Genomic DNA, 27,639 nt, shown 5'->3' on the forward strand with positions numbered 1-27,639 from the left:
GTTGCGCTCCACTGAGCCGGCTTTGCAACCCCTTACTCACTCTCTTTTTGGGGCTCTCTCTGTTTACATTGTGTGTCGTAGCCATAGGAACCAAGGCGGCGTCCTAGCCGGCTCTCTTCCAGGCTCTCCTCCTTCCATTCCACCTGTCCTCCTTCGTGACTCAGGCCCAGTGACATTGCATTTGCATGTGACTGCCGTTAATTGCTGTAATTCCCGCGCTGGACGTCGTCGGCACATAATTGCACTCTCCCGCTCCAAAAAAGTCCTTTTTCTTCCTGTACAGTTTCGTGCCAGGCTTTCCTTGTTTTTCCTTGGTTTCCTTAACTCACAAACTTCAAGTAGTTTTTTGGGACATGCTTCCCATGGGTTTTTGCTTTCCTTCCGACACTTTTGACTTACTTTATGGCCCGGTCGATTATGCTCGACTTATCGGGCTTTTAATGGGTTGGAGTTCTTAATTGAAATTTAGTTTAGTTTATTATTCTCATTACAAAATCGAATGGATTGATATTAATCAGCTTTTTATAGTTTACATTTAAAAAAAAAATGTTAAATATTAACAATAAAAGTATAATGTGTTTAGTTATTTTATTTTTTGTCAGATTAAAATAGTTAAAGAACTATTGCATTTTATATATTTAGTTATAAATAGTCACAGTGGTAAAACCATGGGTTTCTGTGGTTGTAAAGCCATTATCTATCTGATGAAGCATATGCTCCTGGTTCTCCAGGCAGTCTAGTGTGGAGCTCATCTCTGTAAGTTATTAAAAGAAAAAAGGGATTGTTGGAGTTCAATGACTTTTAAAAAATAAGACACTCAAATAAATTAATGCGTTACCATAATTTAAAAAATAAGTACTTAAAGACATATAATAATATTATGCTGTGTTTTAACATATAAGCTCTATCTGCAACAAATCGAACATTAAGGTTGAAAAATAAATTGACCTTAGATTAAATTTCAAGCTTTGAAAGGTCGACTTTTTTGAAAACCGAAAGTATTATAAATATATTCTTAGCTTAGCATTGGCATAACTATTCTCCAGCCTCATTAAAAAATTAAATAAGATTTATTATCAAAACTATCTGTTAAAAAAACATAGTTTAAGATAACGTCTTAAATTAATGACAAAGTAGGAAAAAGTTTCCGAAGAAGGAGCATTACTTTCGCATCACAAGTACTTGGCAACTTTGTTATCATATTGACTTAACTTGAATAATTTGGGTCTATGGTTTGGCTATGAATTAAATTCACACTGAGCTTATAATAAAATAAAAATTGTACAGTAAAATTGGCTAAGATTACAGTTCGGTGTGTTTGGGTTTGTTGAACAATCTTTCGCACAGTTTGGCCAGGAGTTGGGAAACCTCCAGTCGGTATTCGTCCTTGCTGTTGGTATACCGATTTCGAATCGTTAGAAGTGCGTGCCTGAGACCCGAACTTTGAGACCAGGAGGCAATGCAAAGATCCTCGGTGGTCTCTAGAGCAGTGGCAAATTGTTCCACCACTTCTGGTTGCTCTAGAAGATGAAGGAAATCCTTGGTCACGACACTGTCCACCGCCGAGCAGTAGCCTTGCGATTGCAGCCAAGGCTCGAACTCCAGGAGTACATATTGCGCCATCGTAGAGGCGGCTTCGGGAGCATCTTTGCTGGCCTCCAGTACTGACCGCTTCTCCAGCACCAGGTCACTGATGAGGGTCACCACCTTGGCCTTGCTCCTCAGCTCCACCTCTGCACTCTGCAGGACCTTGATCAGAGCCTGTGTGCCGGAGGTGGAGAGCACTCGCTGCTGGGCCAGCGGAAACTTTCGAAGCAGAGCTCCAAAGGCATGCAGTGCAGCGGAGATCTCTCCAGCATTCCCGGAACTCGTTAGGATCTGGGCCAGATGCGAGCCAAAGTTCTTTTCGAACACCTTTATCTGGGCTTTCGGATTGTTGCTTGCCAGCGAGCCCAAGACCCGCATGGCCGAGACCCTCAGCGAGGTGTTGGTATCGTTGACCACAATGGGCAGGAGGACGTCATCCAGTCCTCCATTATCGATGAACATTAGGGCATTGTCTATCTGATGCAGTAGATACTCCAGGTTGTCCAGGCAGTCCAGCTTGGAGCGCATCTCCGACTGCAGCGGCGTCTTGCTGAAGTTTCGGTACTGATCAATTAACTGTACAATCAGCTCTCCGTCCGTTCGGAAGTTCTTCTGGAATTCCTTGTACGCCTTGCGCAGCTCCGCATAGCTCTTCTTTTGCTCCTTGACGCGGCGCAGGGACTCCTCGATGATGTCCGGCTTGTAGTCCAGGGCCAGGGGTTCATTATCTTCCAGATTCTGATCCTGATCCCTCTGATCGTCCGGCTGACTCTGCAGCGCCGTGCCACGTTCACCCTCGTCCAAAAGTTTTGCTTCCTTGAGTCCGGTTTGCAAATTGATACGTACGTGGAGGCCCTTGGGGATGGCCTGACCTATAATAAAGGAATCACCACTTAGTACACGTCATCGGGAAAGGTCACCTGGAAAACCGTTACCTTCCGCAATCACCTGCCATTCCTTGGTGGCCACGAAATCACTTGTTTTGTTGTCCGATTCCGTTGCCACCTCCGTTTGTAGGCTTCCAAGGATCAGGACACTGGCCAGAAGGATTACTATCTGCTTGCCACGCATATTGTTCCACCTATCTTGTCTCCAGAATGTGTTTGAACAGTATTTCACCTGGTAATTAAAGAGTTTCGTGAGAGTTTTTAAACCCAACTTTTAAGACCACTGATGTGGATATGTTTGGCAGTGTGCCCGTAGGCATATCCACGATTTATACCACACCTGGATTTGAATAAGTTCCGCAGGGAATCAGAAGTTGTGGAACCAGTTAATAACGGTCAAAGCTTAATTTCAAATTCAAAATTATACTATTTACTAATCAGTTATTTTTATAAATTTGTACATATTAAATTTCAAGCTCACATTTTTCGAGTATCGCAGCTTGTCAAATTTTTGTGAATTGAAAAAAATATAATTATATTTAAGGTTATCATTGGAATAATAATTTATTTTGAATCAAATAAAAATTCGAGTTCGGCCAGAAATTTGATAACTGTTCCGAATTTTTTAAAGGGGTATAAGTGTAAGAACGGATTTTTTGGAATTTACTATCGGTCTTTAGCTACAATTGAGAAAAAAGGAAGCATTTTCAAGAACTTACGAATAAACTCAAACGAATTTTAATAATAATAATACATAGATTATCATAATAATTTAAAAACATGCTAAATACTTTAATTTTTGAAAACAGCATTGTTAACTTTCACTTTAGAACCAATAGTAAGCTAGTAAAATTACAAAACAAGATTCAATAATGGCATTTAGAACTCCCAAAACTAAACAAGAATGCCAGAAAAATTCCCAACTCATCATGAATTCCTTAAAATTAAATAAAACAGTTATTCACAAGCTTTCCACAGCTTTACAAAGTGGATAGACTAGTTATTTACAAATCTTTTAAAAATACACCAAATTTTTAAGCCGAATCATGTTTACGCCAGATGAATCAAATGCTAACATACATAACTTAATTTTGAATGCAAACTAATTCATAATAAAACGCGTGCGCATTTAATAAATAAATTTAATTTTTTGGCGCCTCCAAAAACGCTGTAATCTCGATTGTCTACGACACCGTCTAGGAATTGGCCAAGCAAACAAATCAAAGTGCCCGAGCTAAAATATGTGGATTCACCTGGCGCCAATTGAATTAATAAACAAAATGCCGGTTTCATGCCAATCGCATACTATAGTATATAAAGCAATCCCACCGAATATGCTAATTGCCGATGACGAACCCCAGAAGCCTTTAACCATATTTTGGCAAATTAAATCCAGTCGGCCCGTTCTAAAAGCCGCCTGTCAATATATGTTGAAAGTGAAGCCACCTCGGTGGGCAACTTTTATCCGGAGATTCCATTAAGATCGTCGTTGAAACCAGTTTAACGTCGTCTAATATGCCTGATGATGTCTAATTGGTTTATGTTCAGAATTGAGTTGTTGGCCAAAAAGATCTATCTTTCCATGTTGCGAAACGGAAATTCTTTGAGTTTTCTATAGTTATGTAGTTGTAGTATTTCTCAAAATTAATGAAGATTAATATTGTAGGTTTCAAATGTTGTTTTATACATTCCAATGCACTTACTGTTCTGATCCTGACGTATTCTTCTGTCTTGCATTTTATGAACTTATCTACTAGTTGCATAAGAGATAGTTGGTAATTTATTGTATTAAAATACAAAATAAATTATCAAATTCAAAATTATTCAAATATTATATTATAAAGTTAACCATCCTAATGTCTTTATTATCACTCTATTCCAACCTGCATGGCCATTTAGCACATGGTATTTCAAACGCACTTAGGAAATTCCCTGAAAGTTCTAAAGCCGAATGCTGATCTCAAAGCAAATATCAGATGGTTGAAATACATACAATGTATGTTTGCCATCGCTGATAAGTACAAATTATTATTTGCACTTCATTATACGTGCGAACAAAGCGCAGATTCCATTTCACAGAGCTTAGATCTATAAAAAGTACAAAAGGCCGAAATAGTCTGAATTATAATGCATTGAAGAAAAGGGGGAATTAAATAGACTTGGCGTAGACAACTCGCTCGAAAACTGGCTGGTAAATCGAACATTAAAATTTATAGAATCACTTTTGATTTTTCGCTGCCTTTTGTCCGCTGCCATTGTTATTGTTTATTGTTATTTGTTGCTGTTCCCGCGAAACCGGGCACATGCTAATAATATTAATTAATAACATTGTTGGCTAGGGGTGGCTGTGGCCACGACGACGATGATGACGGGTGGAAGCCAAAACACAAAACGAAAGAGGTATACGAATACGAATAAATAAAAATAGCCACCAATCAGGCGGCCAGCGACAACAAGAACAACGGGCAAGACAAGTCAGGAATGAATAAACTATGAAGTGTACTGGTTGTCGGCCACCTCGCTTCATCGTTCTGGCCGATCAGAAATTTTATAAATGCCGCCGTCTGTCCAGAGCCAATTTACAGTTTGCCATTGAACCTGGTCGGGCGTTCGCCAAATATTCGGACGGGTGAATTTCGCAGCGCCTCTGTAGAACCCCAGTCGATCCACCCATCGCTATAATGTTGCTCCTCCAACTGTGCTCCGTAGCCCTGCTCCTCTGCTTGGCCAGTGGTGCCTCCAACTTTCGTGAGTCCTTCGCAGTGGTTCACCCCCTTCGTGCCGTGCTAATCCGAGCTTTGTCCTTGCAGCTCCCGAGTTGCCGCGCTGTCGACAGGGCGACACCAGCTGCATCATCAACGTCTCGCACATGCTGATCCATAAGTATGCGAAGACTGGTTATCCTGCGGCAGGATTCCCCCAGGTGGAACCCTTCCTCATCAAGCGCTTCGACATCTCCGACGGACGCACAGGCTCACTGAACCTCAAGCTCAACTTCAAGGATGTGAATGTGGAGGGCCTGTCGGGAGTCAAGTTCGATAAGGCTGTGTAAGTATAGAGTGATTAAATATTAGTTATGTTTTGAAAGCTTCTGGTGGAGTAAAACATGGATCCAATTCTCTTTCTTTAATAATCAACTTAATGATCGTATTTAATATTAAGTTTTAAAGTAAATATGTAAGTTTTAGTAAAGTGAACTCATTATTAGCTGGGATGTAAAATATATACGTTAATTTAAAAAGATTTAATATTATTAAAAGTATTGCCTTGAAGCGAGAGCTATATTTTATTTTAATTGCAATGCCAACCTGAATCTAAATGAATCTTTTCAAAAAGAAAAGAAAAAAATAAGCCCTAACTAATCCTTTTTGATATTTTCTTAGTGGCTTTGGCGTAGATCCTGCCACCAGCAAGTTCGAGATGTACGGATCGTTTCCTAAGATCGTTCTGAAGGGCAAGTACGTGGCGGACGGACGCATCCTGATCCTGCCCATTCGCGGAGATGGCGATGCCGAGATCGTGCTGCACAATCCCAAGTTCTCGGTGAAGTTCAAGCCGGGCACCCAACTGCGCAATGGACGCACATACCTGAGCGTGGACAAGCTGAAGGTGCTCGTGGAGCCACAAAAGTGAGTGGATTGTAATCTTATATAGATAAGTTATATACGGGTCCATATTGGTAATCTTCCAGGATGAACATCCGACTGGCGAACCTCTTCAATGGCGACCAGGCGTTGGGCACCAACCTCAACCAGTTCCTCAATGACAATTGGACGGAGGTGTGGAACGAACTGCATCCCTCCATTCACGTGGCCATCGCCGAGATCATGAAAAGCATCCTGTCCCAGCTATTCAAGCGTTTTGCCTACGAGGATCTGTTCCTGGAGAACTGAGCACTAGTCCTTTACCATTAGACTTAGTGTACGAGTACTTCCTCACCAGCATTTCACATTCATGGGGCGTTGCATTCCGGCCATTGACATATCATCGTATCTGCTAAGCTAAGCTTTAAATTGTAGAATAAACAAACCTAATACAAAAACTGGTTGTGCTCGTTGGGGGCCATTGTTCAACTAAGCGTAGATTCCAGCATTTCCGCACAACTGTCGCATTCACATTTTGGCAAGTAATCGGCGATCAGCAATCAACTCACGTGATCGAACGATTGATCCGAAATTTGCATGATAAATACATAATCACTAGATGCGACAGGTGCGGGCAGAAAATTAGCAATGAAGATGATACTCCTCATACAATAATGTTTTCTGTAATATTGTAATTTTATTGATCAGCAGCAAAACAACAAATTACAATGCGAACATTACTGAGTATTTAAAAATTAAAATAATAGGACTTATTTCAAAGCTAGAATTTATTGGGTTTTATTAAAGATGAAAACCCTTTTTAAAAACTATTTAAAACCTAGAAAATTTAATTATAATAAAGTAAAAATAAAATACAGAAAATGTACAACAAATGTAAAATTTTAGTGCTATATTTATATAACTCTGACCACAACTATAAGCAAATCAACCTCGTTCCCGACATGTTCAATTTCGAATTCGTTTCAGTTTCACTTACCAAGTTCAAGAGTATCCAACGGTATAGCTGCCATCCCAGTTCAGGGAATCGGACACCCAGTTGGCCTTGGGTCAGTGAAAATCTTCCACGAGTCAATCAACTGCAGCGAAACGAATTGTAACAGGCGGCTTTTGTTCTCCACGGAGGCTGGGCCTTAAAACGGGGCGTGTGGGCCATTAAGTTAACTGAAGTTTGGGACCTGTTCTGGAGCTCCACCTTAACTCCGATTCTTGAGAGCTGTATGTCACGATGACTTTGTTGTTTTCGTTACTTAATTTGGCTATACTTGGAACTAGCACTTGTGTAAAAAGCCTCACACGCCGAAGGAAATATTTTGATTGAAGTAGTTAATACCATAATTGTTCCACATCGGTATTGAACGTATTTAATTGTAATCTGTCTGTTACACATATGTGATGAGATGAGTCAGTTTTATAAAGAATTCAGATGTAACTACTAAATCAAGCATGAACATCCACTAAATAATAAGTGCTCCTATATCAGTAGTATTAATAGAACTAATTTAATTTATTTAATAGCATTTAAAATTGATCTCTATGCATTTACTATAATTTGTTTGCTTAATGATTCTCCGAGTTCATTGATTCATTGTTAAAATGTAACTAATTTTTATTAGCACAATACAATCATGATGGACTTCAAACGATTTTTCGAATTGACAGCAGATGGTTACCCCATAGATAATAGCTAAAGCAAAGTTCGCTATTAGATGTATTTGAGATGCACTTAGTGAGCCACTATAAATACTAGTCGACTTTCCCGTTCATATTTAGTTACTTTTAGTTATTGATGCGTAAACATGTTCGGAATCGCGTTGGCAATCGTTCTCTGTCTTTCCCTGTCGGTGCAAGCAAATTTCCGTAAGACTTTAAAGGATTACACTTTCTTATAAAATTAGAATCCTTGGATAACCAACAATCCTCTCAGCGGACGATCCGAAACCCTGTAAATACGGCGATGGCGAGTGCATCATGCAATTGGTCAACACATTGTTCAGCGAGAAGTTTTCGGCGGAGGATCCTGGCCTGAACCTGGTGCAGCTGGATCCCCTCAAGGTGGACAGGATGGTGATAAGCCAAGGAGTGAGCGACAGTCCTGTGGGCATAACTCTTACGTTGACCGACAATTTGCTGTACGGCATCAAGGATCAAAGGATCGTAAAAGTGAAGTAGGTGACTATCATCTTTTACATACATCTTAAACAAAATTTTAATTGAGAACGAAAATATATCTTCAAAAACTGAAAGTGACCTTTAAATATGTGAAAGCTTAAATTATTATTATAATTTTCAAGGTCATAAGCTCTCATGAATGTAATAAATTTAGTAGTTTTTCAAAGTATGAATTTTAAAAGAAAATGTTTAATCAAAATGCTCTTAATACCAAATATTCTTAATCGATTTCATTCTCTTTTTAGGGGATTTGGTAAGGATATGGCCACGAAGCACGAATTGAAGATCGTCGCGAAGCACTTTGCTCTGGTGGGTCCCTATAGCATCCAGGGCAAAGTGCTAATTCTTCCAATTAGCGGCACCGGCCAAAGTAACTTAACTATGGGTAGGTTTACTCCAGTTAATTCTCCAGGAAACAAAGGACTATAAAAAAATATTTCCAGATAACGTCAAGATAATCATTAGCTTCTCGGGCAATCCGGTGGAGAAGAACGGAGAGACTTTTTTGGATGTCACCAACTTGAAGATGACGATGAAGCCGGAGTCCAGCCACTACCACTTTTCAAATCTGTTCAATGGGGACAAGGCGCTGGGCGACAACATGAACGTCTTTCTGAACGAGAACTCGGAGGCCATTTACAAGGAGACGGGTCCAGCTATCGACAAATCCTTCAGCGAGCTGTATTTGGGCATCGTGAAAGCCGTTTTCGCTAAGGTTCCGTATGCCAAGTTATTTGCAGAAGAGTAGATTATTCTTTTCAGTGTAGTAATCCGTACTTAATAAGTGGGAACAACCGCCTTGTTTATATTTCGCACTCTAGCTCAGTTTGTTTGTTCACTGACAGATATAAGTTTTAACGCTGGCAATCATCATTAGATTTAACGGGGGTCGTGAGTCCAATTTTAGTGTTAGAATAAGTAGGAAAATAGTAAAGTACTATAGACAATGTAAGCGGTATCTTTTTTTTAATAGAACAAAATCGAGTGGCAATAAAGTTAAAACGTTCTTCATTGAACTATATATTGTATTATTTTTTCTCGGAATTTAAAATTATAACTAATTTCCATTTATACTTTCATTACTTTCAAAATAAAACGATCAAAACCCGCCTGAAAGTATGTGTTATGGGTAACTGATGATAATGATCTAAAACTTCTGTATCGAGATAAAAGGTCGTTACATTAAAAAGTTCTTGACTTTCCAAGTCGTACCCCTTGAAAAACAAGCTGTTTTGACGTCTTTCAGCCATTAATTAGGCACAATTCAAATGTGTCGAAGGAGTTTGAACAGGAATTAATGTCCGATTTGGGGAAGGCCATTCTCATTTGCATATGTCGAGCAAATTACATGCAAAACGTGATTAGGAGAGATGGGACTGAGGTCGATGGCTTCACAGTGCGACTGGAGCCCAACAGGTTCAAGTTCAAATTGGGGGTTCATTAAAGGGAATCGTAAAATGTATACGCCGGCCATAACAGGCCACTTTGGCGGACTGACTTGCCTGCCGGTTTGGTTTATCATCCATTTAACTGACTCAGGGGGTTAATATAGTACGTGGTGACGGTCTAAAGTCAAATTCTGTCAGGCTGAAACGCAAAAGCCGTTTGTGGCAACAAAAACATGATACACTTAGCCCGCACTCGGAATGTTCAATTGACGAAGTGAGTATATAAGTAGTATCATCCGAGGCTAATGGATCAGTATTCAATTTCGTTTGCCCGCGTCAATTATGAAGCTGACTCTCGCCCTCGTCCTGCTGCTTGGATGTTCCTCCGTCTTCGGACACTCCTCCGATTTGCGTGAGTTGCGCCGCCAATTGTGGAGGATTTGTTTGATGAACTTACAACCTAATGAATTGCAGCCTCGGGAATCGAGAAATGCGGGGCATCGGACGAGCAGTGCCTGATGAACGGGGTGAACTATGTGCTGGGGAAATACGCCAAGAGCGGCATCAAGGAGCTGGGACTGATCCCGCTGGACCCGCTGCACATCAAGAAGTTCAAAATTGGCCGTAATCCGCACAGTCCGGTTAACATTGACCTGAGCTTCCGCGAAGTGGACCTTTTGGGTCTTCATAAGGCAGTTGCAAAGCGAGTGAGGTAAGATAATCCAAGACTGTAATCCATTTTGTGATTGCATAAAATGATCTCTACACAGAAAAATGATTGATATCCCTACTATCTCCTCTACCTTTATTTCAATGATACTTTAATTTAGTTTAGTTTAGCTGCCAGCATTTCAATTTGATCTACGAAATAATCTAATCAAGACATTAAAAATTGCTTACAGCGGATTCACAAAAGATCTCAGCCGCTCCATTGAACTGATTATGGATGTGCCCGAACTTACAGTCAAAGGACCCTACTCAGTTGATGGCAGAATCCTCATTCTGCCCATTACGGGAAAGGGCAATGCCGAGATCCGATTGGGTAAGTTGTGGCGAATCATCCTTTGGATTACGCAATCAAAAATTCATTTATTAAAATTACAGCAAAAACCAAGATCCGGGCTGCTGTCAAATTAAGGCGTGTTCCCAAAGGCGATCACCAGACCTTTGCCGAGGTGGTTGACATCAAGGTGGAGGTGAATCCCTCCCATGTCACGTATCACCTGGAGAACCTGTTCAACGGCCAGAAGGATCTGAGTGAGAATATGCACGTCCTTATCAACGAGAATTGGCAGGACATATTCAACGAACTAAAACCAGGCATCTCCGAGGCCTTCGGACAGATAGTCAAGTCAGTGCTGGACAGGATCTTTGGTAAACTGCCGCTGGAACAGCTCTTCGTGGTCTAATCTCCTTAGTACAAAACATTTAAACTTTAAATCTATATATCTGTTATGTGAATATTTATTTGACTTTCAAAATACAAACGAAAAGCCAACAATTCACTGGCAAGTTCCTCTTACAAATTAAATGTAGTTGCAAAATAGATTCAGGCACTGAAAGATTATTATAATACTTAACAATTAAAATAAACTAGCTTTACGGTTCGCTTGGACAAATAAATGTTAAAACATTTATAAAAAATCGTTTTCATTTCGATTTTGGGTCATTGAGGTGTACAAATTATTTGCAGACTTGTATAAGTAATTGATATTAGTACAAATTGGTACCCAATTTTTGACAAATAAATGTAAAACTTTAACTAAATCGTTTTCTTTTTGATTTTACAAATGCTAAAACTAATTGCTATACGTAGAAATTGGATGCCATTTTGAGGCAAAATCATTTTTGACTTAGACATTTAAGTGTTAAAATATTAACATCAAACATTTTTCGTTTTGATTTTTGCTCTTTGGATTACACAGATGCCCTTTTTAGGTTTGTAAAGTATTTGTCAGAACCCATTTTTAGTTGCCTCTGCATTTGGTATTCTTTTATCATTTGGGTACTATTATTTCTTCGATTTTTACAGAACCTATTTAGCTTCTGAAGCGTAGAAACTCTCGTTCGTTGCGTCTTGGCGGTGAGGATGGTGCGTCCTCTTCAATCTCGTACTCCTCAATCCACTCTTCCTCCATGTCCACTTCGACCTTGGATGGCGCGCAAATAGCCACAACATTGGGCGGGAAGTAGGTCTCAGGATTGGCTAGCAGAGCGGTGAGGAACTCGTCCTGCTCGGCGGCACATTGAACCACGTTCTCCAGATTGTATTTCTTGGCAATAAGCATCTCCTCCGCACTGAGTCCACGGGGCCTTGCCGCCATTCTCTCTGCACCGGCCAGCAGAATGGCCCGCTCGTTCAAGGACCTGTGACTTTCGGTCATGGCCGCCGAATACCGGTGATCCAGATCCATTTCCCAATTGAACACGTGCACGCTGAGATGTGAGGCCTTGAGCCACTCGCGCAGACCGATCAGCAAGCTCTCCAAGCGCTGGGCATTAACTATATATTATAATAGATTATAAATGATACAGAAAATTCTTATAGGAATAGTAATGGAATACAAAACTTACATTTGGCAAAACTGTTTACAAAGTTTCCGCGTCGGTGGCGCATTTCGGTGGTTAGGAAATGATTGAAGCACTGCAGATAGGAGGCCGATCCCTTAAGCAACTTGTCGCACTCGGTGTACTTGTCGTAGTCGAAGTTGCGATTTGTCTCTAGTGTGCGACGCTGGTGCCCCAGGAATCTGTCCACTTTGCTGCAGAGCACCTGAAGCTGGTGGCGCACATTCAGACTCTTGGGCATCGGGTTTCTCACAGGCATTTCAAACAGAAAGTCCGAGGGCATTGAGTTTTGGCGCGAAAAGCCCAAATCGGCGGTCAGGTGATCATGCAGGGACCTGAACAGATCCATCAGACGCATTACGGCATTGTGCTCCAGGCTGTAAATGGGAAGAGCGACATTACAAGCATTTTTTTTATGGGTACTATTTCCTATAAAACTTACCAATCGCCGTAAAGACCAATCGAACGCAGCCTTTCAATGGTAATGTGCTGCACAGAGGTCACTTCCTGTTTGCAATGCTTGTTCCAAATGTTCTCCTGCTGCAGTTGCTCCTGCTTCTGGCCGGAAACCAGGGAGTAGAAACAGCTCGACCTGGATTTCTTGGGCGGATCACCGCCGCCACCCGATTTACGGGAACGCTTCGAAAGCTGTTGCATGCAACCCAAGCCGTGGAACTCGAAGCGTGGCGCATTATTGTCCAGTTGGAGCACCCTGAAGTTTTTTTGAATCTCCGCCAGAACGCAGGGCGAACTGCTCGGCATATCGAACGGATCCTCGGACACCGAAGAAGCCGGCATTTGCGACAGATTTTCGTTGGATTCCAGCATGCAGGACAGATTCTTCTGCAGCTCCATCAAATTGTGGTCCAATTCCTGGTCATCGCTGGCCGAATGGCCCAAAGAAGGTGCACGGAACATCTTTCCAAGCGAAATTACGAATCAAGTGTCTGCCGCCTTCAAAGTTTTTTTACCGTTTGAAAAAGAGCGCGACGCCACGCTGTCTGGGGTTGAAAGACGAAAGAGGAGGAGGGGGCGTCTGCAGAAGCTTCGATGCCATCGGCGACAGGAATCGATAAGTATCGATTCCTTTTTGTCGAACTGTCTGGCATCGCCGGTTAGGAGTTTGTCTTTGCTAAATAAGATGGAGCGCACCCTCTGGGGTGGGTAACTCCACTAGACAGCTGGCAACGCAGATTGAATTAGTGCATCCTCAAACCAATGTAGATTTAAAATCTGGTCAAGCAAAGGAATGAAAACAATAAATTCTTTATTTTTTTAAAATCCTTTTCTTAAAGCCCTTTAAAAGCCCTATCAATAAAAATAAATATATAAAAAAAAAAATAATATTTAAGGATTACGGACATTAAAATATATCCTACACTGCGTTACACATTTCTAGGCAAAGCTTTCTTTAATTTTATAATTTTTAAAATTATAAAACTATTTTAATTAATGACGTTTTATTTAAATTTATCTGCATAAATATTGGGTCAAAAGATAAGAATCTGAAGAACTCGAACTGCACCATTTGAAGGTAAATACTTTATGATCGCAAGTTCCGTAAACATTTTTCATTTAGTAAATCCTGCACAAATAATCAATATTAAAACCTATGAAACATACTTTATTGATGTGAAGTAATCGTTAGATCTACGCGTAACTAGTGAAAAATTTCTGAATTGTTTTGCGGCACAAATAGGGTATATTGCAAGACCCAAATATGTATTTCTCGCACAGAACAGTTTCCCGATCAGTTACATTAAAAGCGTTGCTATTTGGAAAACCAACCAATTGAGCACTACCTCATCTGCTGGCAACGATCCGCTTTTTATAAACAAATACTTCAAATGCTCTTTTTTCACTTAATCAACCACAAGATCGTTAATTCTTTAATTCACAAAGCACAATGAACCAAAGACCGGAGCAATTGAATTACAAGCTTTCTTTCGGGTAGGTTCTGTGGTACGTTTTATAGATTTTATTACAAAATTAATTTGTGGTTCATCGTGAATCCCATTTTACTGTGGCTTCCTGCGGAAAGAGCAGCCTAAAAGAAAAATAAGAAGGGTTTAGTTAGTTAATAGGAAATAAAGGGCATTAAATAATTCGGCTTTACCTTCTGTCAGCTTGGCGCGTCCTCCAGTCGGCTGGCACAGAATGGTTGCGCATCCAGCGCAGACCACGACGCCCTGGGCGTGGCTGAAGACGGTGGTGATCCTGTAGCAGCCGGGGCACTTCACGTCCATGAAGTACGAGTTGGGGTGCTGAACCAGACGCTTCAGCTTGTGCTTGCGCTTCTCCTCAGAGGGCAGAGGGTGCAGAAGATCTTTTGCTAGCTGGAAATGAGAGATCAATCAGAGGATTAGTATACAATCAAGTAATTAGCAGTCTATCACATATGTAATATTATGACACCAAAGTGTGAGGGAGCAAATGAGTGTGCAGATCCAAATACAGAGATTCAAATCGAAAAAGGATGGAATATGTATCATTTTTTGGGTGAAATTTGTTTGACAATTTTGGCGGCATTGGAATTAACAATATTTTTAATTGTTAATGGTAAGATTACACTAATTAACTTGCCATAACTTGGCATTGAAATAATCTTTACTAGATTAATGTCATAAGTTAAAAATCACATTGATAAGAAAACTACCTGTTAACAAAATGAACAAACATTTCAGTATAATCAAAAGCAATAGAAGACATTTCATTAGAGAAAATAATCCAATTGGCACATGTTTTCCTAAGTGTATCAACAAATCCAGAGCACAGCCTCCAGGCAACAACAACATAAATTCGCAGACGCGTGTTCTAGGTTATGTACAAGGACTTCCGCGAATTGCTCCTGGTATGTCGATAAACTCCTCTCTGAAGAAATTCGAATTTGTTGAGACTTTTAATCAATTTCACACCTGGTTGAAATTTCACAATCGCACGCCATGCGTGGCTAGTAAACCACACACACTCATAGAAGCGGGACAGACATTTGTTTTAAGGCCTTTTGAAGGGACATTATCGCCCAACACTTGCTCCATTCACACTAGACACTTTGGGGGTAATTTCAGCACGCTTTTGGCTGTCATTCAAATGAGATTTCTGTGTTTAAAATCAATTTTAACGCAATTTGGCACCCACCGGCATGTTTTTTCTTTCACAGCTAACACGGAAAAGGAAGTGGGGTAAATCGCAGCCAACTTAACTTAGCCGAAAAGGTACTAAAAAATACCGAGAAGATGTGCGGGACAACCCTAAGGCAAACACTTTCCAGCACTGGATTTGGTATTTTTTAATTCAAAATTTAAGTAAAGGGACTTCCTTAGTTTAAGGTATAAACTCATAAAGAATAAAAATATATATATTCTCGGTCGTTCAAAATAATAAATTAATTCCAAGTGTTTTATCTATTGCTATCTATTAATACACAATGACTAGTTTTTAAATATCCTTAAAAACTATTTTCAACTATGAGAGCTTACAAATCTTTTAGAAAATTCGTAGACCCCACTGCGGTCATACTAACGTAAACATTTTTTTGGCGCCGGCTATTTGTTGCACTTATCTAAGTAAAACAAAAATAAGAAGAAATGCGAGCTGTTACAGAGCCCGATCACACCATCCAGCTAAATGAGGCCATCCACTGCTACGAGATCTGCACCAATGACTTTGCCTACAACCTGATTGCAGTGGCCCTTAAAAAACACCTGTGTCTGATACTCGTGGGACTGCCGGTGAGTCTGCAGAACCACGAAATATTGAATGAAATTGTTTGCTATCTTACAAACCGCAGGAGGAGAGCGGGGAGTTTGGGTACACCCACCTGCAGGACCTGGACATGGGCGACAAGGATCAGCGGTGCGTCAGTGCTTTGGCCTTTTCGCCGGACACCTCACTAAATTGCACACCCAACAATGTGACTATATGCGCCGCCCACGGCAACCAGTTGAATATATTCCGTACCGATCTGGGCCAGTTCAATACGGTTCAGTTGCTCCTCGGCCATGGAGACTATGTGAACGATGTGTCCTGGGTTTGCGAGGGCGAGCTGCTGGCCTCCGTCAGCGATGACTTCACCTGTAGATTCTGGACCACCACAGGAGCCGGGGAGAATGTGATCACCTTCGGTCTGTCCTCCGCAGGAATGTCCATTAAGAGCCACCCCGAGGATCCCAACAAGGTGCTGGTGGCGGAGAAGAAAGGTGGGACTACTCCTTTAACTTTCAGCCTTAATACTAAGGAATCTTCTTATAGGAATCATCCATCTTTACAATGTGAGGAGTAAGCAGACTGTTATCTCCGTGGAGTCGCCCAAGTTTCCGCTAATGTCTGCAGATTGGGCCCACAGCAATAGGCTTTTTATCACCTCTCTCGCTGGCGGGGATGTCATTACTTGGGATCTTAACAGACCCTTTGTGCCTGCGGATGTGAAGCAGGTTCACGAAGATTGCGGCCGAGTGGTACGATTTGCACCAGGAAGCTCGGAAATGGTCATCGCCATGATCATTGGCCTTACGCTGAAGGTATTCGCAGCCAAATCCACGGTTCCATTGCTCGAGGCTTCCCTAAAAACTTTTGGCGGAATGGCCTGGCATCAGCGATTGCCGTATATCAGTGCGGTATCTGATAGGAAACTACTTTTCTGGAAGGTGCAAATGAAGTAAAGTACTGTATACAATAAATGAAAATTATTTCTTTTAACATTCTATAAGATTTCTTTATTTTTTATAACATTACTACTTATAAATAAATTGTTTTCACAACTCTGAAAATGTATTTGAAGACTCTAAAATTATAAATTTTTTACGAAAATTGTAAAAAGTAGATTTTGGAAGTTTTTTTAAAAATATATTTATTTATTAGTTTACAAGTAGGAGTTTATAATCAATAAAAGGGTATACTAAAGAAATTAACATATTTTTCGATGTGAAATACTATCTGTTCAGAAGAAATATTCTGTTCATTAAAAATAATAAAATTGCTAAAGCGATTAAAATTGTTCTTTAATATAGATGAGCATCATTTTTAATTTTTGGAAATGGAACTAAATATTAATTCCTGCATAACAGAAAGGTTATTCGTTTTTGTGCTTTAAAAATCAATATCTTGAAATATTGACCGCCGAACTAAATGCTGTGGTATTTGTAAGGGAAAACATTACAGCCACACTATATTGTCAGTCCCGGTGTTGCATATGTATTTTTTGTTGGCTGAGTTTGCAAGGCAACATTTTAAAGTAGTATTTAGTGATATAAACGATCTGATCTGTAGGAAAAGTCCGTGCAGAGTGCTACAACTGTGATTGCCAAGCCGGAGCTAAATAATTTTCCGGTCGTTGTGCGTTAATGTTCGAGGAATCCGACTCGATCGGATGACGAGTGAAGAAGAATCGAGCGCGAAGCACATTTTTGCGGGGACGAAACTATTGCGAATTATAAGCCTTTAAAGCAGCAGAGAAATGTTCACCACGCGAAAGGAGGTGGACGAGCATGTCCACAAACTATTGGGAAAACTTCCGCCGGGAAATGAGGTAAATAAACTAAAAACGTGCATCGGAATCTCCAAAAAATCAGTTGCGAAATCGAAGGCGCCGCCATTGAATTCGCGCGTTTGTGTGCGTGCGTCTGTGTGTGTGAGTCGGCGTCATTTGGCTGGCGTATTTGCAATCGAAAAGAAAAATGCGCGCTTTTCGTGCGGCGCCAGCATTTCGCTTATTTTTGCAAAAAAACTTTTCTCCCAGCTTCAAGGCTTTTTGTTGTCCTCTCTCGATTTAAATCAAAATAGAGATGTGAGGTTATGTATGTAGGCGGCAAGCTGTCGGTTATTTTAATTTACATTTACAGTGGGCACTGAATATGTAGCACTGCGTAAAATGTCACAAGATATTTAAAATATTTGTTGTTAACGAAAACGTTTAAATTTAATAATTTACTTGTTATTAGATTGGTTTATTTCTGTTACAGTAGACATTCTTTGTATTAGAAAAAAATAATCCTTTTCACCCCAGTATAAAGTACCTTTACTTACATGCATATGTACATTTAGTTTAAAAAACGATAGTTTAAAAATGTTAAACTAAACATAAAAACCCGCTTCACCAATAAACTATTAAGAATTAGTTTAAGTTTGTTTGGTAGCTTAGTGTTTTTTAATTTCCTTGCTGACTGATAAAATATTAGTCTTAAAATAAAATCAAAACTTGTACCTTAAAATATGATTATAATGCCAACCCTCTAAAGTCTTATTATTCCCGCTTTTGAATTGAAAACCAGGGTCGTGTGTCTCCAAAAATTATTCTTTTTTAAAAATTAGGGTTTGATACTTGACAATCACTAAACTTTTTAATTTTTAGCGTGATATAAAAGGTCTGGCAGTGGCCCGCATGTACAATAAGATCCAGGAGTACCCAAAGGCCATCGAGTATCTGAACTGCTATCTGAGGGTCAAGGACGAGGCTGTGGCCCACAAGCTGATTGCATACTGCTACACCAAACTGAAGACTCCCGACATGCAGAAGGCGCTGCAGCACTTACAGCGTTGCATCCAGCTCAGTCCGAGGCAGCACGATGTGATTAAGGATGCCTGCCAACTTCTGGTCGACGAGAAGGGCGTCTTAAACACGGATCAGGCCAAGTATTGGCTAGATCTGGCCGCTGGCGAAGATTTAAGCGACAACGAACTGGTCTTCGCCTTGCGAATGCGGGTTAATCTCAAGGAAAGCAACGGCGCGGGAGATGGTGTTGTAGATGGCGACGACAACACCCTGGAGTTGCTCATGCACAAGGAGCTACAGGCACGTCCCCAGGATTTCCATGTACGAGTGCGACTACTGCGGAGCTATGTAGAGAAGAAGAAACTGGATCAGGCCTTTAACTACGCTTTCAAAGCGGAATTCGAGGCCAAAGGATGTACGAGTCAGTCGAGCGAATGGTACGAGATGGTCTGGGTGATGCTCACGAAAATCGAGCTTACCAAGGATGTGAAGAAGAATTGGCGCTTCTGGCACCTGGCGCTCCACGCCCTCGATCGCCTCATGCAGCTCACACTGGAGGCGGCAAATGGACTGGCGGAGAGCAGCAGCCAACTGTTTCGACTCGATCAGTACCTGCACAAGTTCAGCAACGTGATAGAGCGAGCGGGCGATGCCCCGCAGCGGGAACTGCACCAGTCCTGTGCCGAGCACTATACCGGTCAACTGCTACTGCACGCGGTGGCGCTGATCTTCAAACGGGAGCTGCTGGGGAACAAGAACAAGTGGATGAACACGCTGCGTTCAGTGCTGCCGCTCCTGCTGCTTGGCTACCAGGTGCGACCGCTACAGGAGACGCATGCCCACCACTGGATGAAGCACTGCGACGCGGAGCAAAAGCAGCTGATGCAACTGTGGCGCCAGCAGGGAGCCTTCCGTTGCGCTCAGCTTGGTCGCACCCTACTGGGATGTCTGGAACGCTCACGGACGGACAATGAGAACCAGAAGGAGAACAATAACCTCATTGAGAACCAAGCCCCCACCCAAACCTTGTCCGGATTGTTTGGCGACTCTGAGGAGCTGCTGTCCTGCGCTCACCAACAGTGTCTGGATAAAAGTTGGCGCCGTCAGCTCTACCAGCTGATCTTTACCCACGCCGAACACAAGCTCAAGGATCAGTCCTCGCATCTGGTGCGTTATCCACGACTGCAGCTGCCCCTTTTCGAGTGGCCCAATCTAGCTGAGATCGAGACCTGCGAACAGCAGGCGTTGTTGCTGCCGCCGCAGTCGTTGGCCCAACACGTCTACCTAGCGCTGGGTAACGAACCCGACAACCTAGGAGAAGCTCCACGCGTCCTATTTTACGAGGGCTTCCGGCAGGACGTGAAGCAGAACCTTAACTACTGTGGTCACGACTCGGTCAGCCAGTTGGATGTGGACATATACCTTTATGCAACCGTTATCCAGACCCAGCGGAGATTGCAGCTTCAGCGAGAAACGTACGATAGCTCCAACTTGGGCAATCGCAATGCTGCCACTCGGCCGCACATGATGCCATATGCCAATCTTCTGGGACAACTAGCCGCATCAGATCAAAGCAATTGGTGGGATTTGGTGTTGCGTCTGCACAGAAACCAGCTGACCACTGAGGGCAATCGTGCCGAGCAACGAGCCCAACTGCAAGTAGGATTGGAGGCGGTTCGCGGGGTAAATGGACCCAAGGCAGATGCTATTATTATCTTCCAGCTCGGAAAAATCCTACAGTCTCGCGGGGACCGTGCTTCACTGGAGGCACGCATTGATACCCTTTACCGGCAGGGATTTACAATGCTGCGTCGTCAGCAGACACAGCAACTGGATCCCTTTGTGCGCGTTTTTAAGTACGGATCCGCCGCCTCAACGGCAGCTTGGCAAGAGCTTCAATCACTGGCCGAGGAAGCCGTTACCTATTTTAGCGCGAAAATGTTCAAGGCGGGCCAGTACGAGCAGTTTGTGGACGAGGTGCGGGGTATTAACCTGCCCATGGCCTCCTATATGCAAGCGGAGGCGTACCGTCTGCTTGAGGATTCCGGAAAGACGGCTCGCGTTTCCCGGGCGCGTTTCTTGGAACGTCGGCAGGAGTGCCTGCAGCAAACGCAGCAGCTGCTTCGAAACGATGTTAAACACCCACTCAGCACGGTTATCCAACGGGAGCTGCGACGTTGCCAGCAGAATCGCAGTAACCAAGCCATAGATGATAGCTTCGGAAGCCCGGATGTGCACAACAATTCCTCCACCTATGAGGATGCCGAAGATGACTTCTATTCTGGAGCTGCCCTATCTGCCAATCGATCGCGTCGCCAGCTTGAACCCGCTCCTGTGACTCCCATTGTTGTAGCACAACCAAGTCAGGAGATGGAGCAGGCTGTCAAACAGATCAGCAAGTCGCTGTGTGTGCTTAAGGACGACGTAAGCGTGGGAATGGAAGCCATGCGCCAGGAAATCAAAACCCTTACAGAGAAGTTCACTGGTCTGGAGGATCTGCTCAAGAAGATAAAGATTAGCAATCGAGACACGCCAACGCGGGACGTGGATCCTGCATCCGCTTTGGGATTGGATGATCTGTTCATTATTGAGGATGCATTGGCTGAGCACCAGCAGCAGCAACAACAACAGCAGCAGCACCACAACCAAGCTGCAGTGCATCAGTTCGTTCCTAGTCCGTATGGGGGACCCACTCCTGGTTTCTACAACGGCGTACCGAACACGCCGTCCGCTCAGGATCGCTTTCTGCCGGGACCCTATGGAAACCCCATGTTTAATCAGAACCAGATGTACAGCTATTACGCCGCTCAGGCTCAAGCCCAAGCCCAGTTCATGCGTACACCACCAGCTCCAGGTTCGATTCCACCACCCAATATGTTTGGTAAGACCCCAGTATTAAAATCCATTTACATATTTCTGATGTTTAATTTGTTGTAGGTCCCCGGAATCCAAACTTTGGACTGCCCAGCATTTTTCCAACGCCGACAGGGCCTTTAGTAGCGCCCTACATTGACGCCATGGGAAACTTTACCCAGCCGCCCCCAAGTCTTGTACCACCCCCAAGTCTGGTAGCGCCCCCCGCTCAGCCAGGGCCAGCCCCGGCTCCTCAAAATCTTTTGGAGCCGAAACCTGCGGCTCCATTGACAACTCCCAGTTTTTTCAATTCTTCAGCGCCTGGTTTTGGGGCTTCACCCATTCAGGTGCCGCAGTCTAAGCCTTTGAGTGCTCCATCCGCGCCAGTTCCTGCTGTTCCTCCTGCCCCACTGGTCGCATCTGTGAGTCCTGCAGTGCCAGTTCCTGTTACCGCTCCTATTCAGTTACCCCAAGTGCCCGCCCCCGCTGCTGTAAGTGTTCCGGCAATGTTCAACCGGGCCTTGAACAACCAGCCCGTGGAAAAGGAGCCGCCAGCCAATGTTGTCATCACCAGCTCTGATCCATTGCCAAAGCCAACGAGTGCCAGTGTCCAGCCTACCCTGAGTGTGACCATTCCACCACAACATATAAAGGCCAGTTTAGTGCAGGCCCCGGAACAACCAGCACAGCCATCGGTTCCCGCCACAGGAGCTTTCGTCTTCAACTTTGGCACAAAATCTTCCGAAAGTCCATTCTCTTTTAAGTCCCAGGTGGCTAAGGCAGCAGCCGAAAAACAGATGGAACAGGAACGAGAGGCAGCGGAGCTGAACCAAAGTGGAGCTAGTGATCCCAACAAGAGTCAGCAAGCAGACAACTCCTCAGCGGAAGACTACGATGCTCGACCAGACTTCCAAGCCATCATCCCGCTGCCCGACGAAGTGGAGGTTCGCACCGGCGAGGAGGACGAGGAGGTCAAGTTTAGCAACCGTTCCAAGCTCTTCCGCTTCGTGGACAAGGAGTGGAAGGAGCGGGGCACTGGTCTGATAAAGATTCTGTGCGATAATACAACAGGTGTGTCGCGCGTTTTAATGCGTCGCGATCAAACCCACAAGGTGTGTGCCAATCACAAGATCAATGCAGACATGAGCTTGGCTACAGCCAGCCAGGACAAGGAGAAGAAATCGTTCCTGTGGGCTGCAAATGACTTTGCGGATGAACATGTCACGCTGGAGAAATTCCTTGTGCGTTTTAAGACGGCTGAGGTGGCGGAAGAGTTCAGGTTGGCGTTTACTAATGCGAGCCAGGCGGCGGCCAAGTCAGATAAGGTTAAGCCGGCAGAGAAACCAGCGGAGCTTCCGAAGACCACCAAGGAAGCAGCTGAATCTGCTCCTGCCGCATTCGGTCTTCCAAAGAGCTTTGTGACCAGCACGCCGGCTCCCATTTCACTCTTAGGCAAGCCGCAGGAGCAAACCAAACCCTCTCAATCCGATCCGGTACCAGCAGCTCCAGCAGCGGTGGCCAAATCACTGTTTGGAACCATCTCAGCGACCAGTATTGCACCTACATCATCAGCGCCTTCAGCTCCTGCGCCATTTGCCAACTTTAGTTTTACGGGAAATGGAGCCGTTTCAGGATTCGGTGGTGGTTCCACAGCCTCTCCGTTTGGAAATCTCTCCTTCAGCGGCGTGTCCGCACTTGGCTCCAACAACAGCGACAGCACACTCTTTACAACAGCTATGGTCAAGGACGATACATTGCAAAGTCAGACGCTGCAGCAACCACAACTAAACAAATCCGCCACCTCGGACGCTGAGGAAGATTACGTGCCCACTGCCCAGTTTGCGCCGGTTATTGCCCTGCCCGAACTGGTGGAAGTTGTCACGGGGGAGGAGAACGAGGATGTGCTCTTCGAGCACCGGGCAAAGCTTCTGCGTTGGGACAGGGAGGCCAATGAGTGGAAAGAACGCGGACTTGGAAATATGAAGCTCCTGCGCGATCGCTCCAATCCCAGCCAGGTGCGTTTACTGATGCGCCGCGAGCAGGTTCATAAACTGTGCTGCAATCAGCGCCTGATGCCCGAGACAAAGTTCACTGCAGCATTGAACATCAAGGCCGCCGTAACATGGGCTGGTCAGGATTACTCTGATGAGGAGTTGACCACTGCGTTGCTTGCAGTGCGCTTCAAGTCGACCGATGTCTGCCAGGAGTTCCTCGATGCCGTGCAGAAAGCTCAACAGAGCATTGAAAAAGAACCAAAAAAACAGGAAAACGCTACTTCTGCTACCGAAGAAAAGGATAAAGAGAAACCAACAAAGGGCTTTGGGGATGCCTTTAAGCCCAAGGCAGGCAGTTGGAATTGCCAGTCCTGCTATACCACCAATGGTCAAGATCAGCTGTACTGCCTGGCCTGCCAGGAGCCCAAAGATGCCACTGTGCCGCCCAAGCAATCGGGCTTGGATCAAGGCAATGCTTTGAATCTTACAACTAATTCTGCTACCAAGTTCTCTTTCGGATTTGCACCCGCAACTCTTCCTTCCACCGGCGGATTTAGCTTCGGAGGAGTCACACAGTCCAAGGAGGAGGTCAAGGAAAAGCCAGTGGTGGCAGCTGTTACTGCCTCGGCCTCAGCTCCTCAGATTCAAGTTAAAGCTGGTTTTGGGGACGCCTTTAAGCCCAAGGTCGGCAGCTGGTCATGCTCCGCTTGCTACGTAAACAATACCGGGGAGTCCCTTTACTGCAGCGCATGCGAAACGCCTAAGGATGATACTGTACCGAAGAAGGAGAATACCCTGGGGTCAGGACTTGCCCTACCCGCCACCACGCAATTTAGTTTTGGTTTTGGAACTGCTGCGGCGGGTAACAAGGATAAGGAACCCGACGTGCCCAGCAAGAGCAGCAGTGTGTTTGGATCCTCAAGCTTTAAATTTGCGGCTCCACCCGTAGCGGCACCTGTAGAACCTCCTGGCCTAATCGGCTCTGGCAGCTTTACATTCTCCATGCCCAAGCCCACCCAAATGCAGGCAAAGATTCCTGCGGCCAATGAGGGCGAAGATAACGATTCTCACGAGGAGGAGGAAGAGAACAACACTTATTTTGCACCAGTGATCCCCTTACCCGATAAGGTAAGATAATCATCCCCTTAACAAAAATTGTTTTTATTGATAAATGTTGTTTCAGATTGATGTAAAAACTGGTGAGGAGGATGAGGAGCTGCTGTTCGTGCACAAGGCCAAGCTGTATCGTCTCACCGAGGGCGAGTGGAAGGAGCGCGGCTTGGGCGATGTGAAGATCCTGCGCCACAGACAAACTCAGAAGCTGCGCGTTGTAATGCGGCGGGAGCAGGTGTTCAAGATCTGTCTCAACCATGTGCTGAACTCTAATGTGGTCTACAAGCCAAAGACCGAGACCTCGTGGATGTTTGCTGTCCATGATTTTAGCGAGGGTGAAAGTGTCCTGGAGCGGTTTGCATTGCGCTTCAAAAACCAGGAGGTGGCCCAAGGCTTCCACAACGCGGTTAAAAGCGCCCTCGATGGCACCGCTAGGGCGTTAGAAGAAGGCCCGGATTCAACAGTGTCATCCGCTTTTACAACCCTGTCCTCCAGTGATAATTCGAAAGAAAATATGCTTCAGGACCATATAGGCGAAGAAAACTGTAGGGGCTGCGATCCGGAAAAGTTCGAATTCGGCAATGCCTCGTCTGTAAGCTTCTCTGTCAGCGATGTAAACCCACCCCTCCCTATGACCCTGCCTATCCTGACTCTCCCTCAGCCATCTGTTATCCCTCCCACCTCTGCCACTTCAATATTCAAAGCCAGTTCGTTGGGTACAACGAACTCTTCGTTCTCCAGCTTCAGTAATTTGTCCGCGTCGGAGGTAACCAAACCGCCCAGTTCGACATTCTTATTTGGCAGCACGGGTAAGTGTTGAATTGTCTCTCTTTTAAAACAACATTTAGCTAATTAATTTGCACTTCAGATAAATCACAGTCAGGAGGAACTGCCGCACCCTTTACCAATCTGCAAAAATCTATCTCCAGCGGAGGTCAAGGCAACGTACTGGAATCTATTTTTGGGAGCGGCGCATCGAAGAGTGATGATTCAGCGAAATCCATTTTCGGAGGTGGGGAACAGAAGAATGAATCCTCTAAGTCTATTTTCGGAGGCGCTAAAGTGGATTCCCCAGCACCAGCCAACCAAGAGGCCCCCAAATCCATATTTGGAGTCGGTGCTAACGTTTTCGGAGGCCCTAATCCTTTTGGAGTCCCAAAAATTGAGTGGCAGCCATTAGACAGTAAAGAAGCGCCAAAGTCTATCTTCGGTGGTACCCCAAGCATTTTCGGAAGCAGCAATGCTTTTGGAAGTCCCAAAGTGGAGACCCAAGCACCAGCAAGCCAGGAAGGAGAAAAATCCATCTTTGGTGGTAGCTCCACTGTTTTCGGAGGAACACCCGCCGGAAGCTTTGTGTTTGGCAGTGGTACCGGCAGTGCGTCCATCTTTGGACAAAAAGGTGCCACCCCAGAACAGGGGACAGAAGAGACAAAAGATAAGAACGACGCGGTGTCTGTAACACAGCCGGTAACCACCACATTTGCCGACTTGGGAAACAAAGCGGGCAACACATTTGCCGACTTGGGAAACAAAGCGGGAAACACATTTGCCGATTTGGTTAGTAAACCGGGCGGCACATTTGCTGATATAGCGAACAAGGCAAAAAACGACTTTGGCAACCTTTTGGCCAATGACAAGTCCAGCGGCGGCTTCTACAACCTGACGCACCAGAACGCCTTCAAAAATTTCGGGTCTTCGCCGCAGACAGGCAAAAACGATTCCGCCACGGCTGCAGATGGCGATGAGGATGGAGACGGCGCCACCGATGACAACTACGACCCGCACTACGATCCTATTGTGGAGCTGCCGGATGAGATCGTAGTCACCACGGGAGAGGAGAACGAGACTAAACTGTATGGCGAGCGGGCGAAGCTCTATCGTTATGACCCCGACTCCAAACAGTGGAAAGAACGGGGTAAGTTTTAGTTAAATTTCTTCAAACCAAATAAACAAGTTTATTAATAACTACAATCATCAACAGGCGTGGGAGAGATAAAGGTGTTGGAGCACCAGGAGCTGCAGACATTCCGATTGGTCATGCGGCAAGAGCAGATCCACAAGTTAGTGCTTAACATGAAGATCTCCGGCTCCCTGCAGATGGATTACATGAACGAGCAGAAGAAGAGCTTCCTGTGGGCCGGCTACAACTATGCCGTGGACGCGGAGGGAAAGGTGGCCAATGAGGGCGTTCTGGAACGCCTGGCCTGTCGATTCAGCAAGGAGGAAACGGCCGACGAGTTTTTCAAAAAAGTCAACTCCTGCATAGAACGTGCTAAGGCCTTGGACAGCGATCAGGAGGATGCGGCGGAGGAGCAGGACAGCTCGTAAGGAAACTGGAACTAAATATATGTAGCATGTTTACGATTGAGTTTATAAGATAGTATGTCAAGAAAAAGTATCGGAAATTGTTGAAAATTTTCATCTAATAATAAAAACTTTGATAATCTTTATAAGTGCATTTTATATTATTGTCTAATTTGCGGGCAAGTTTAGTGAACCAATAGTTTATATTAAAAATAACAAGAAAGGAAAGCTAACTTTGGGCGGAGCCGAAGTTGATATACCCTTGCAGAATACTCTGTAAGTTATATTCTCCAAAATTATTCATATGATGCATTCTTAATACTCATAAAAAATCCCAACTTCCTAACTTTAAAAACACCAAAGTTATGGCATTTCCAATCGTTCAGTTATATGGCAGCTATAGGATATAGTCGGCCGATCCTTATAAAATTTGATAGGTCAGATTGATTGGCTAAAAATAAAACCCATAGAAAATCCCAACTTCCTAACTTTACAAACACCAAAGTTATGGCATTTCCGATCAATCAGTTATATGGCAGCTATAGGATATAGTCGGCCGATCCCGGACGTTCCGACATACATACTGTGTGCAAAGTTTGAACTCGATAGCTTTAAAACTGAGAGACTAGTTTGCGTAGAAACAGACAGACCGACATGGCTATATCAACTCAGGAGGTGATC

At 44.0% G+C, this 27,639-nt stretch overlaps 8 protein-coding genes across 8 annotated transcripts; 5 read left to right on the top strand and 3 right to left on the bottom strand.

Moving 5' to 3' along the window:
• Positions 1–571: 571 nt before the first annotated feature.
• LOC108045670 (nucleotide exchange factor Sil1) lies at positions 572–2,794 on the bottom strand. The gene is made up of 2 exons (XM_017125062.2): positions 2,523–2,794; positions 572–2,459 (listed from the first exon to the last, which is right to left on the bottom strand). The coding sequence occupies exons 1-2, from the start codon at positions 2,656–2,658 to the stop codon at positions 1,303–1,305; spliced, it is 1,293 nt and encodes a 430-aa protein (XP_016980551.1). The 5' UTR covers positions 2,659–2,794; the 3' UTR covers positions 572–1,302.
• A 1,778-nt stretch (positions 2,795–4,572) lies between these two features.
• LOC108045688 (protein takeout) lies at positions 4,573–6,516 on the top strand. Its single transcript, XM_017125081.2, has 4 exons — positions 4,573–5,222; positions 5,285–5,522; positions 5,858–6,103; positions 6,166–6,516. Exons 1-4 carry the CDS (start codon positions 5,156–5,158, stop codon positions 6,365–6,367), a joined length of 753 nt encoding a protein of 250 aa, XP_016980570.1. The 5' UTR covers positions 4,573–5,155; the 3' UTR covers positions 6,368–6,516.
• Positions 6,517–7,847: 1,331 nt separating this feature from the next.
• Positions 7,848–9,264, top strand: LOC108045690 (protein takeout). Its single transcript, XM_017125083.2, has 4 exons — positions 7,848–7,936; positions 8,004–8,244; positions 8,494–8,633; positions 8,692–9,264. The coding sequence occupies exons 1-4, from the start codon at positions 7,876–7,878 to the stop codon at positions 8,994–8,996; spliced, it is 747 nt and encodes a 248-aa protein (XP_016980572.1). The 5' UTR covers positions 7,848–7,875; the 3' UTR covers positions 8,997–9,264.
• Positions 9,265–9,964: 700 nt separating this feature from the next.
• Positions 9,965–11,045, top strand: LOC108045689 (protein takeout). Its single transcript, XM_017125082.2, has 4 exons — positions 9,965–10,048; positions 10,111–10,348; positions 10,539–10,678; positions 10,741–11,045. The coding sequence occupies exons 1-4, from the start codon at positions 9,979–9,981 to the stop codon at positions 11,043–11,045; spliced, it is 753 nt and encodes a 250-aa protein (XP_016980571.1). The 5' UTR covers positions 9,965–9,978.
• A 36-nt stretch (positions 11,046–11,081) lies between these two features.
• LOC108045687 (protein bag-of-marbles) lies at positions 11,082–13,228 on the bottom strand. Its single transcript, XM_017125080.2, has 3 exons — positions 12,647–13,228; positions 12,211–12,581; positions 11,082–12,139 (listed from the first exon to the last, which is right to left on the bottom strand). Exons 1-3 carry the CDS (start codon positions 13,120–13,122, stop codon positions 11,676–11,678), a joined length of 1,311 nt encoding a protein of 436 aa, XP_016980569.1. The 5' UTR covers positions 13,123–13,228; the 3' UTR covers positions 11,082–11,675.
• Positions 13,229–14,052: 824 nt separating this feature from the next.
• LOC108045698 (40S ribosomal protein S27) lies at positions 14,053–15,454 on the bottom strand. The gene is made up of 3 exons (XM_017125091.1): positions 15,343–15,454; positions 14,321–14,540; positions 14,053–14,251 (listed from the first exon to the last, which is right to left on the bottom strand). Exons 1-3 carry the CDS (start codon positions 15,346–15,348, stop codon positions 14,223–14,225), a joined length of 255 nt encoding a protein of 84 aa, XP_016980580.1. The 5' UTR covers positions 15,349–15,454; the 3' UTR covers positions 14,053–14,222.
• Positions 15,455–15,714: 260 nt separating this feature from the next.
• Positions 15,715–16,912, top strand: LOC108045635 (nucleoporin Nup37). Its single transcript, XM_017125018.1, has 3 exons — positions 15,715–15,935; positions 15,995–16,403; positions 16,456–16,912. Exons 1-3 carry the CDS (start codon positions 15,792–15,794, stop codon positions 16,863–16,865), a joined length of 963 nt encoding a protein of 320 aa, XP_016980507.1. The 5' UTR covers positions 15,715–15,791; the 3' UTR covers positions 16,866–16,912.
• A 445-nt stretch (positions 16,913–17,357) lies between these two features.
• On the top strand, positions 17,358–27,112 carry LOC108045657 (E3 SUMO-protein ligase RanBP2). The gene is made up of 6 exons (XM_017125042.2): positions 17,358–17,731; positions 18,554–21,575; positions 21,632–24,669; positions 24,725–25,463; positions 25,523–26,569; positions 26,636–27,112. The coding sequence occupies exons 1-6, from the start codon at positions 17,660–17,662 to the stop codon at positions 26,980–26,982; spliced, it is 8,265 nt and encodes a 2,754-aa protein (XP_016980531.1). The 5' UTR covers positions 17,358–17,659; the 3' UTR covers positions 26,983–27,112.
• Positions 27,113–27,639: the final 527 nt, after the last annotated feature.

The sequence above is a fragment of the Drosophila rhopaloa genome, unplaced genomic scaffold, assembly GCF_018152115.1.
Source record: "Drosophila rhopaloa isolate 14029-0021.01 unplaced genomic scaffold, ASM1815211v1 contig_167, whole genome shotgun sequence".
NCBI lineage: Eukaryota > Metazoa > Arthropoda > Insecta > Diptera > Drosophilidae > Drosophila > Drosophila rhopaloa.

Excerpts from the sequence above, each read along its gene's own strand:
- LOC108045670 (XM_017125062.2), bottom strand. The coding sequence starts at position 2,658 with ATGCGTGGCAAGCAGATAGTAATCCTTCTGGCCAGTGTCCTGATCCTT. Across the intron at positions 2,460-2,522 it reads ATGGCAGGTGATTGCGGAAG|GTCAGGCCATCCCCAAGGGC; the intron begins GTAACGGTTTTC and ends CCTTTATTATAG.
- LOC108045688 (XM_017125081.2), top strand. The coding sequence starts at position 5,156 with ATGTTGCTCCTCCAACTGTGCTCCGTAGCCCTGCTCCTCTGCTTGGCC. Across the intron at positions 5,523-5,857 it reads GTCAAGTTCGATAAGGCTGT|TGGCTTTGGCGTAGATCCTG; the intron begins GTAAGTATAGAG and ends ATATTTTCTTAG. Across the intron at positions 6,104-6,165 it reads GTGCTCGTGGAGCCACAAAA|GATGAACATCCGACTGGCGA; the intron begins GTGAGTGGATTG and ends GTAATCTTCCAG.
- LOC108045690 (XM_017125083.2), top strand. The coding sequence starts at position 7,876 with ATGTTCGGAATCGCGTTGGCAATCGTTCTCTGTCTTTCCCTGTCGGTG. Across the intron at positions 8,245-8,493 it reads CAAAGGATCGTAAAAGTGAA|GGGATTTGGTAAGGATATGG; the intron begins GTAGGTGACTAT and ends TTCTCTTTTTAG. Across the intron at positions 8,634-8,691 it reads CCAAAGTAACTTAACTATGG|ATAACGTCAAGATAATCATT; the intron begins GTAGGTTTACTC and ends AAATATTTCCAG.
- LOC108045689 (XM_017125082.2), top strand. The coding sequence starts at position 9,979 with ATGAAGCTGACTCTCGCCCTCGTCCTGCTGCTTGGATGTTCCTCCGTC. Across the intron at positions 10,049-10,110 it reads CGGACACTCCTCCGATTTGC|CCTCGGGAATCGAGAAATGC; the intron begins GTGAGTTGCGCC and ends AATGAATTGCAG. Across the intron at positions 10,679-10,740 it reads CAATGCCGAGATCCGATTGG|CAAAAACCAAGATCCGGGCT; the intron begins GTAAGTTGTGGC and ends TTAAAATTACAG.
- LOC108045687 (XM_017125080.2), bottom strand. The coding sequence starts at position 13,122 with ATGTTCCGTGCACCTTCTTTGGGCCATTCGGCCAGCGATGACCAGGAA. Across the intron at positions 12,582-12,646 it reads ATTGGTCTTTACGGCGATTG|CCTGGAGCACAATGCCGTAA; the intron begins GTAAGTTTTATA and ends TCCCATTTACAG. Across the intron at positions 12,140-12,210 it reads TGTAAACAGTTTTGCCAAAT|TTAATGCCCAGCGCTTGGAG; the intron begins GTAAGTTTTGTA and ends TATAATATATAG.
- LOC108045698 (XM_017125091.1), bottom strand. Across the intron at positions 14,252-14,320 it reads ACGCGCCAAGCTGACAGAAG|GCTGCTCTTTCCGCAGGAAG; the intron begins GTAAAGCCGAAT and ends TTTTTCTTTTAG.
- LOC108045635 (XM_017125018.1), top strand. The coding sequence starts at position 15,792 with ATGCGAGCTGTTACAGAGCCCGATCACACCATCCAGCTAAATGAGGCC. Across the intron at positions 15,936-15,994 it reads TGATACTCGTGGGACTGCCG|GAGGAGAGCGGGGAGTTTGG; the intron begins GTGAGTCTGCAG and ends TACAAACCGCAG. Across the intron at positions 16,404-16,455 it reads GCTGGTGGCGGAGAAGAAAG|GAATCATCCATCTTTACAAT; the intron begins GTGGGACTACTC and ends ATCTTCTTATAG.
- LOC108045657 (XM_017125042.2), top strand. The coding sequence starts at position 17,660 with ATGTTCACCACGCGAAAGGAGGTGGACGAGCATGTCCACAAACTATTG. Across the intron at positions 25,464-25,522 it reads ATTCTTATTTGGCAGCACGG|ATAAATCACAGTCAGGAGGA; the intron begins GTAAGTGTTGAA and ends TTTGCACTTCAG. Across the intron at positions 26,570-26,635 it reads CAAACAGTGGAAAGAACGGG|GCGTGGGAGAGATAAAGGTG; the intron begins GTAAGTTTTAGT and ends AATCATCAACAG.